This window comes from Lactuca sativa, chromosome 4 (assembly GCF_002870075.4).
Source record: "Lactuca sativa cultivar Salinas chromosome 4, Lsat_Salinas_v11, whole genome shotgun sequence".
Classification (NCBI taxonomy): Eukaryota; Viridiplantae; Streptophyta; class Magnoliopsida; order Asterales; family Asteraceae; genus Lactuca; species Lactuca sativa.
Window position 1 is genome coordinate 44941104 of NC_056626.2, and position 9078 is coordinate 44950181.

At 40.2% G+C, this 9078-nt stretch overlaps 1 protein-coding gene and 1 non-coding gene across 2 annotated transcripts; one reads left to right on the forward strand and one right to left on the reverse strand.

Annotated features, from left to right (window-relative positions):
* Positions 1 to 1569: 1569 nt before the first annotated feature.
* LOC111914773 (small nucleolar RNA R71) lies at positions 1570 to 1676 on the reverse strand. Its single transcript, XR_002857931.1, has one exon. It is a non-coding gene; the product is annotated as a small nucleolar RNA R71 (small nucleolar RNA).
* Positions 1677 to 2793: 1117 nt separating this feature from the next.
* Positions 2794 to 3330, forward strand: LOC111914583 (uncharacterized). Its single transcript, XM_023910289.1, has one exon. The coding sequence runs from the start codon at positions 2794 to 2796 to the stop codon at positions 3328 to 3330; it is 537 nt and encodes a 178-aa protein (XP_023766057.1).
* The last annotated feature ends 5748 nt before the right edge of the window (positions 3331 to 9078 follow it).

The window sequence follows — 9078 nt, forward strand, 5'->3', positions numbered from 1 at the left end:
ATGAATATTGAATATGAAACTAGGATTAATTAAAGAATAGGTAAATTAATGTGTGAGCTTGTTTGAGAAACCAACAAACAAGAGGTTAATTGAAACACCAACTTGATTAACCAATTACAAATCTTATTTAATCCAAACAATTGAACTAGGGAATTAATTAGTTTAAACAATTGGCCACTGCTTGAATTGATTAATTGTCTAAGGGTTAGGAGTAATGAACATGAACCTAATCACTATAGTTCGTAACCAATAATAATTGATCTATCATTTAAATAACCATAAGAGTGAATTGGTTGAACCTAAACAGAAACCCTTTATTAAATTTGGTGAATTTGTCATTTGCTTAAATTGTTTAGTTAGTTAAGTGCTTAAGTGATGTGTTTAAGTTTCTAGTCTTGTAAAACTAGAGAAAAACCGTTTTACTTTTATTACTTGCTTAGTTAAAATTAGTTATTAGATTAATTTTCGTTCCCTGAGTTCGACACCCTACTTATCCAACTATACCACTAAAAGACAGGTTCACTGCCTTTGTGTGCTTAATTTATTAACTAAAAGTAGGATTAAAACTAGCTCATTTGACACACATCAAGTTTTTGGCGCCGTTGCCGAGGAACGGTTCTAAATAGTTACTCTAAAACTAACTTTTTCGATCCTTTGTGTGAGTTTACTGGCACAAAGTTAATTTATTGCAGTTTAGTAGTTAGCAATTAGGTTTTAGCATCTGTTTTAGTTTTATTATTAAGCTTAGTTTTTTTTTCAAAATTTCACTGCTACTCGCTGAGTGCATTCGCACCTACTCGACGAGTATAGCAGTATTTCGCTGTTAATTTTCGTTTTTTTTAGTTGCATTTTTTTTTGTTCTTTTTACGTTTTTATCTTGTTCTATTTCAGGACTTTCATGACCAGAGGATCAAACACTCCGCTGGTACCCCCGTTTTAAGATCCTAAATCCGCATTGAAAAGGAACACAGGAAAGGACGTGGAGAGCTCAAATACACCTAAGAAGTCACCTTTGTCTAATTGAAGACTGTTTTTGGGATGAAAAAGAGCAGCAAAGCAGGTGCATCCAACGCATCTTTAGTAAGTGAAGACCCGATCAAGGAAGACACCGAGTACGACACCGAGGAGGAAGAAGAACCTACATACGAGCACAACTCCGATTCCGGCGACGAGTTAGCTCTTACCATGGCTAACATTGATGAAATCCCAATAAGGGAATGGAAGAAGAGGATGCGCGACGACATTGGCCCAAGACTTGTGCAGCCTGCAATTCCCGCAACTGCTACTTTTGAGCTCAAGGGTCATATCCTAGCTTTACTTAAAGAAATTCCTTTCTATGGAATAGACCACAAACATGCCTACAAGCATTTGGATGAAGTCAATGATGTAGCTGATTACTTTAATGTTCCAAATGTGCCTCGCGTAACTCAGCTACTTCGCATGCTTCTAGTAACATTAAAGGGTGCTGCAAAAGACTGGCTCAAGTGACTTCCCCCCGGATCAGTCACCACATGGGCCAAGATGAAAGAAGAATTCATTGATCACTTTTGCCCACCTTCCAAGATAGCCAAGTTGAAGAAGGCCATTGCTAACTTTAAACAACAAGCTGGAGGGTCGCTATATGAAGCTTGGGAGAGGTACAAGAGTTTGTTAATAAATTGCGCACACCATGACCTTAATAGCCAGCAAGAAGTCTCCATCTTCTATGATGGAGTCAATTTCACAACCAGGCAGTTACTTGACTCGCAAGGCTCGCTCACAAAGAAGCCACCCCCGGTGATCAAGGAATTGATTGAAGAATTCTCTAAGCACTCTAGAGAATACCACAACCCAAGAAATGATGTTACTAGGGGAGCCGCATATGCAGCTACTGAAGACTTGTCCGCGGTCATGGCTATGCTAAAAACCATGGATAGGAGGATGGATAAAATGGATCAAACGATCCATGCTATTCGAATGGGTGGTGAAAACTGCAATGGGTCTCATCTTACTAGAGACTGCGACTTGGATGAAAATTGCAACAAGAAGGTGCAAGTTTGTTACTCAAGTGGAGACCGATATGATGAAGATTGGAGAAAACCAAAGAAAGAGTGGATCCCTTATGAAGAGTACAAGAAGGCTAAGGAGGAGAAGTTCAGGCAGAAAGGAAGAGGTTTTTACCAAAAGGAGGAGCCGACACAAGAAAGAAAACCAAGTTTGGAAGAAATGCTTACCAAATTTGTAGCTGCTTCAGAAAAGAGACATAGTGATCATGATGCTGCAATTCAAGAAACAAGGACCATGCTTAGAAACCAGCAAGCATCTATCCACAACATAGAAACGCAGCTAGGGCAACTTGCTCAACAAATCAACCAAAGATCATCGGGCGAACTTCCTAGTAAAACCGAAAATAACCCACGAGGCGCGCACATAAACATAGTCACAACAAGAAGTGGGAAGATAATCACACCTTTGGCCCCTATTCAGAATGAATCACCCAAAGAAATGCAGAAGGAAGATGAAGAAACTCAAGACAAAAGAGAAAATCCTCAATCTGCAGAGCCTACTCGCCGAGTCCAAAATATGGACTCGGCGAGTCCACTGCCAATTCCAAAAAATCAAATTCCTGAAAAACCCTTTCAGCCTCCAATGCCATACCCAGCCCGAGCTAAGAGAGAAAAACAGGAAGAATAGTACCAGAAGTTTCTAGATCACATTAAAGCTCTTCAAATCAACATACCATTCATTGAAGCTGTCTCACAAATGCCGAAATATGCGAAATTCCTTAAGGAACTTCTTACAAATAGAAGGAAGATGGAGGAAGTGAAGAAGGTGGTACTTAATGAGAATTGCTCAGCTGCCATGCTCAACAAACTACCAAAGAAGAAGGGTGACCCGGGAAGCTTGACTTTACCTTGCCAATTTGGCAATTTGGCTACCACTCATGCCTTGGCTGATTCAGGAGCAAGTGTGAATTTAATGCCTTATTCATTCTTCAAGAAGCTGGATCTCCCGGAACCAAGACCAATTCGTATGGTCATTCATTTAGCAAACAAGACAGTCACTTTCCCAAGAGGAATCTGTGAAGATTTATTGGTCAAAGTGGACAAGTTTGTATTTCCCGCTGATTTCATAATTCTAGACATGGAGGCGGATCCTCAAGTCCCAATCATCCTTGGAAGACCCTTCCTCAACACGGCAAGTGCTATAGTATACATGAGGGACTCGAAGCTCACTTTGCGGGTAGGAGAAGATTCAGTCACGTTTGGGGTTGATCAAGCTATGAAGTATGCAAGGACCAGTGACGACACGACATTCTCAATTGACATGCTTGATGAATTATTGGAGTAATGCATAAGTGAAGATTCCAGAAAGTTCACAATTTTTGATGAAGAATTTGATGCAGAAAAAGACTTAATGGAAATCGAGAGGCTGCTGGAAGAAGCTGAGTTTGAAGAATTGGTGAAGCAATCTGACACTTCAACTCGCCGAGTAGGGCCGAACTACTCGCCGATTCCAAGCGAAGAAAAGACAGAATTCATAAATTCAGCTACCAACTCGCCAAGTCCCTTACCTGCACTCGACGAGTACGACAAACAGAACCCAAAAACTGAGCTCAAAAAGTTAGTAGAACATTTGGAGTATGCCTTCCTTGAAGATGGCCATCAAAATCCAGTCATTATAACCTCTGACCTTTCCAAATCTGAAAAAGAAGAACTAGTGCAAGTCTTGAAGAAGATAAAGCGGGCCATAGCATGGAGCATCACCGATGTAAGGTCTGAAAGGTGTTGCGTTATGGGCTCGCTCTTTAGTCCATTTTGTCTCCGGATTGGGCCTGTCCATCCGTGAGTTATTTCTAGGGTTTTGTATTTATAGGTGCTTGCATGCATCTTAGTACGTAAGATTTGGAAGTCAATTATTCTGAAAGATATTATCTTTATCGTTTGTAACCCTAATAGCCTCTACAGTGGAAGTTCTTTATTGAGCTCTGCTGAGGCTTGAATCTATTGAATCATTCGACATATTTTGATTCATTCTTGCGCTTTATATTGCTGTTTTCGTTTTAGTGATTAACCTGTTAAAATATCTAAACGATCAAAGAGTTTCTTAACTCTTCAATTGGTATCAGAGCAGGAGACTGTGTAATTCATACACATCTCTTCTGTGAAAGAAGTGATTAGGGTTTATTCCGCATTTACTGATATTTATTGAGTCGTCACTCCATAATTGACGTATCTCATTATTTATTCATCTTGCCCTAATATTACGTATTACAAGTCTGATCTTATAACAGGTTAAACGATCAAGCATGGATGATTCTCAATCCAATCCTATTAACATCTCAAACAGTATTGGATCTACGACCAAGATTCCAATTCTCTACACTCAAGATTACGAGGTTCGGGCGCATCACTTTGAAGACTACGTCATTGGATATGAAGATAATGGGTATCTGATATGGGAAGCTATTGTGTCTGGACCATTTGCTCATTCAGGAACATTCAGACTTATTACAACTCAAAAGAAGTATAATGATATGTTGAAAGATGTGAAAGATGTTGCTCAGGACGAAAAGGAGAAGTTTCAGTGCAACATCAAGGCATTGAGACTAATTCAATTCGCTCTTCAATCTGACACGTTTGGATTGGTGAGTTCCTGTAGTACAGCTAAAGAAATATGGGATCGGCTGCGAGAGTTGTATTCCACAGATGAAGATCTGGAGCACTCAATTCAAACCTTACTTCTGTCTAAATTTGGTGAGTTCAAGCAAAATCCTGGTGAGTCTGTTACGCAGACATTTGATCGCTTCGATCATCTTCTCAGCAAGATGACCAAACATGATATTGAAAGGAAGCTCATTGAACAGAAGGTCACTTTTTTGAATGGTCTAAGATCCAAATGGAGAGCTGTTGTGTCAACGGTTAAAGCACACGAGCAGTTCAAATCGTACTCGCTGGCAAAACTGGTGTGAATTCTGAAATCCCAAGAGAAGATAGTGCTGCAAGAGAAAAGTGTGGTTTCAAATCTGGGGTCTCTGGCGCTTCTGTCCAAGGGTAAAAGTGTAGAAGAAGACAAAGAGGATCTAAATCTGGGAGATCACGATCTGACAACCGAAGACTATGCTATGATGGTGTCAAATCCTAGAAGGTTTATCAAGAAAAAGTTTCCTTCCAACAAAAATCGTAATTGGAAGGGAAGCTATAGTTCCGAAAGAGTGAAGGATGAACCGAAGGTTGAGGAATCGAAAAAGGAAGCGAAGGGTGAAGCTGACTCTGGTGTCAGTTGCTTCTACTGTGGGGGAAAGAATCACTATGCAAAAGATTGCGTGCTGAAGAAGATGGCAGAGAAAGATGAAGAGAAAGATGAAAAAGCAAGTCTCATGAAAAGACTGGAAGAGATACAAAGGAAGAAGGCTGCTACTAATTCCTCTATGAATGCTCTTATTGTGCAGGGTTCGGAAGATGATAATGAGTTTGGTGGCGTACAAGTGTGGTCGACCGACTCAGAAGACGATGAAGTGAGAAATCCTTCTCATGGAAAGGCTTATGTTGCAAAAAGTGGTGAAACCGATGGAAGATGTCTGATGGTGACCGATGTATCTCAGATGAGGGGATACAACACTGATGGTGGAAATGAAGAGGCCAAGGAGCGAGAAGACTTATGCTTTACAGCAAAACCTCTTAGTGTGCAGATCAGTGAACTTGATGAACTGATCAAGAAGGTACAATCTGTTTTTGTTTCATTTAAAATTCCACAGAAATCATATGAAAAGGAATTAAATAACTTGAATTCAAGAATCTCAAATTTAGATAGTTGTTTAACTCAAACACGGGTCACGAATTCTAATCTGACTGACCAAATTAGCAGGGTGTCATCCAAGAGTGAGGAATGAAGGATGTGGATAGAGCAGAAAGAGTTGGAGCTGATTAAGTCTAGGGATGAAAACATTTATTTGCAAAGAGACAATCTTAAATTGTTAAAACAAAGGAATGTTTTTTGTTTGATCGCCAAAAGGCTTTATGCTAACATTACTCAACTGCATCTAAATTGTGAAATAGGGCAGAAGATACATCGCATGATTCTACCCTTCCTTGAGTTTAAGGAGGATGAAATCGATGCCGAAGCATAAAACTGTGAAAGTGTCGTATCTTCCAATGATGTTAATCCTACCTACATGTATTGTCTGGACAAAATAGAATCTTTTATAAAGTCCAAAGACCATAAGGACATGCTTAAAAATCTTTTGGATGAAAATGATATGTTGAAAACGCATCTGAACTTAATGAGGACGATGATATGAGTGAAATTTCTATAGAGGACGAAGTTGACTGTTCTGAGTTCATCAGAAGCGAACCCGAAAACCACAAAAACCCGATTTCTGAAAATTCTGTGGAATTCGCTCGTTTTTCCAAAACTAAGTCCCCAGTCCTTAAAGAAAAGGCCGTTGCGTTTCAGAAGGTTAGAACTACTCCCAATCAGGTGTATAAGGTCACAGGGGTAACCGAACATCAAACAGCCGAACTCACTGCCATAGTGAACGAAGATAATGCAGATGGCTGTGATGAGTTTTTCTGGTCAGCACCTATAGACAATGCAGACGAAACGGTTGGTCTGTCGGAGTGAACATCCTGGAAGGCCAAAGGTAGTTATGTGCCCGAACCGCTAAATAAGCCTACCAACTTTGACGTACCAAGTACCAGTGGCACGAAAGAGATTCCTGTAGAAGAAGTCACCTCCACAAGCGAAACCTCATCTATGAAGAGTGAACCGGTTGCTAAGAAGCTGAAACAAAAGGCTAATATCCACAAACAACTGAAACAGGTGAAAAATCGAAAGCAGCAGAGAAACCGGAGATACAAGAAAAATCTCTCAGAGCGAAAGCAGTTTTGGCGCTCTCAAAATCCCTGCTACTCTTACCTTGATAAAGATTCTAAGTCAGAGAGAAAGACTTTCGGGCCACACGAAGAACAAAACCGAAAGGATATGTTCGGTCCCGAAAGCAACAGCAACCGAAAAGCTAGTTTCGGTCCGCCAAATAACAACAGGCAAAGACCTGATTTCATTCCATCAAGCTTTTACAATAAAAGACCCAGTTTCGGACCACCAACCAACAACACCCAAATATCCAACTTCGGCTCATCATCAAACGGCTACCGAAGGTCCAGGTTCGGTCCCTCAAATGACCACAACCGAAAGGGTCATTTCGAACCTCAAGTCAGGAAAGACTCTCATTCTAATTTGTTTTCCTCTAATTCTTCTCGTTCTCAATCTTCTTCGAAGCCCAATTCAGTTCCTACACAAAATTAAAGATCATCAAGGGATTTGAAAGGAAACAGGAAGATTTCCTCAGCTAAGGAAGACCGAAAGCAGACTAAAGTCCAAACACCAGAATCTGAATCCAAAATGCTTGCAACTAATTCTAATAAAATCAAAGTGTTTTCTATTAATAGAAAAGATGAAACAACCTTAATAAAACGAACATATCTTGTTGATGTTTCTCTTACTATTCCTGTTTCTGTGAAAGGCTCACGTGGACCCAAGAAACTTTGGGTTCCTAAATCTGCTTAATTTTTGCAGGTTATTAGTGACGAGCAGTTTGACGAAGAATGGTACATTGACAGTGGTTGCTCACGTTACATGATAGGAAGGAAGGAAGAGCTAAGGGAGTTTCGATCACTTCAGAATGGTGGCAATGTCAAGTTCGGTAACAACTCCTATGGAACAATAAAGGTTTATGAGATGATAACCAATGGAGATTTCACAATAAGATAGGTGGCGTATGTAGAAGGGTTGCAGCATAATCTCATCAGTGTATCTCAACTGGTGGGAGGTACCGGTCTCAAAGTTTCATTCGACGACGAAGGTTCAGAAATTATAGAGAAGAAATCCAACAAGGTCATTCTCAAATCAGATCGAAAAGGCAAAATGTTTCCTCTGAATCTCAGACCAGTCAAAGGGAATCCAGCCATATGTCTTTTGTCCAAAGCTCATTCAGATGAAAGTTGGTTGTGGCACCGAAGGCTCTCACATCTCAACTTCAAAGACATCAACAAGCTTGTCACCGGCGGTCATGTTCGGGGTCTTCCATTGCTCAAGTTTGATCGGGAACACTTGTGCACTGCATGCGAAATGGGGAAAAAGAGTCGTCAAAGTCACCCATCGATTATAAACACAAAAGTTGTTGAACCACTTGAGTTGCTTCACATCGACTTATGTGGTCCATCATCAATCGAGAGCATTGGCAGTAACAAGTATATTCTTGTGATTGTTGATGATTTCTCACATTTTACATGGGTATTTTTTCTGAAGCACAAATCTAAGGCCACTCCTAAGTTGAAGATGTTTATCAAGCAGGTCGAAGTACAACTGAGAAAAGTCGTTCGAAACATTAGGAGCGACAATGGACTGGAATTCAAGAAAAAAGAATTTGAAGACTTCTTGGCAGAAAAAGGAACCAGTCATAATTTCTCAGCCCCCTATACACCTCAACAGAATGGTATTGTCGAAAGGCGAAACTGATCCTTGTGTGAGGCGGCCCAAACTATGCTAAGTTTTGCTTCTCTTCCCTTATATTTCAGAGCTGATGCTATTGCTGCAGCATGTTTTACGCAGAATAGGTCTTATCTCAACAAGCGTTTCTCTCTCACTCCTTATGAGATCATCAACAAAAGGAAGCCGAATATAAAATTCTTCCATGTGTTCGGTTCAAGGTGCTTCATCTTCAACTCCAAAGAACATCGCAACAAGTTTGATGTTAAAGCTGACGAAGGAATCTTTCTGGGATATTCTCTTACTTCAAAGGCATACAGGGTTTTAAATAAACGTTCTAGAAGAATTGAAGAAACCTATTATGTGGCGTTCGATGACAATTACGCCAAGAAACTAAAAACTACTGAAGAAGCAATTGGAGAGATTTTCTCTCAAACAGGTCAAGTCACAGGTACGATTGCTAATTTATTTGATCAGTTCATAGACTTATTCGATGAACCTGAGAAAGCCACTCTCTCGGAAGCCAAGGCTGCAGACAACAAAATCAATCGTCTGAAGCAGATTGTCGAAGATGCAGCCAAACAAATGGGAGAAGGAGAAACAGTTCGA

Coding starts and splice junctions, on each gene's coding strand:
- LOC111914583 (XM_023910289.1), top strand. CDS start 2,794: ATGGAGGAAGTGAAGAAGGTGGTACTTAATGAGAATTGCTCAGCTGCC.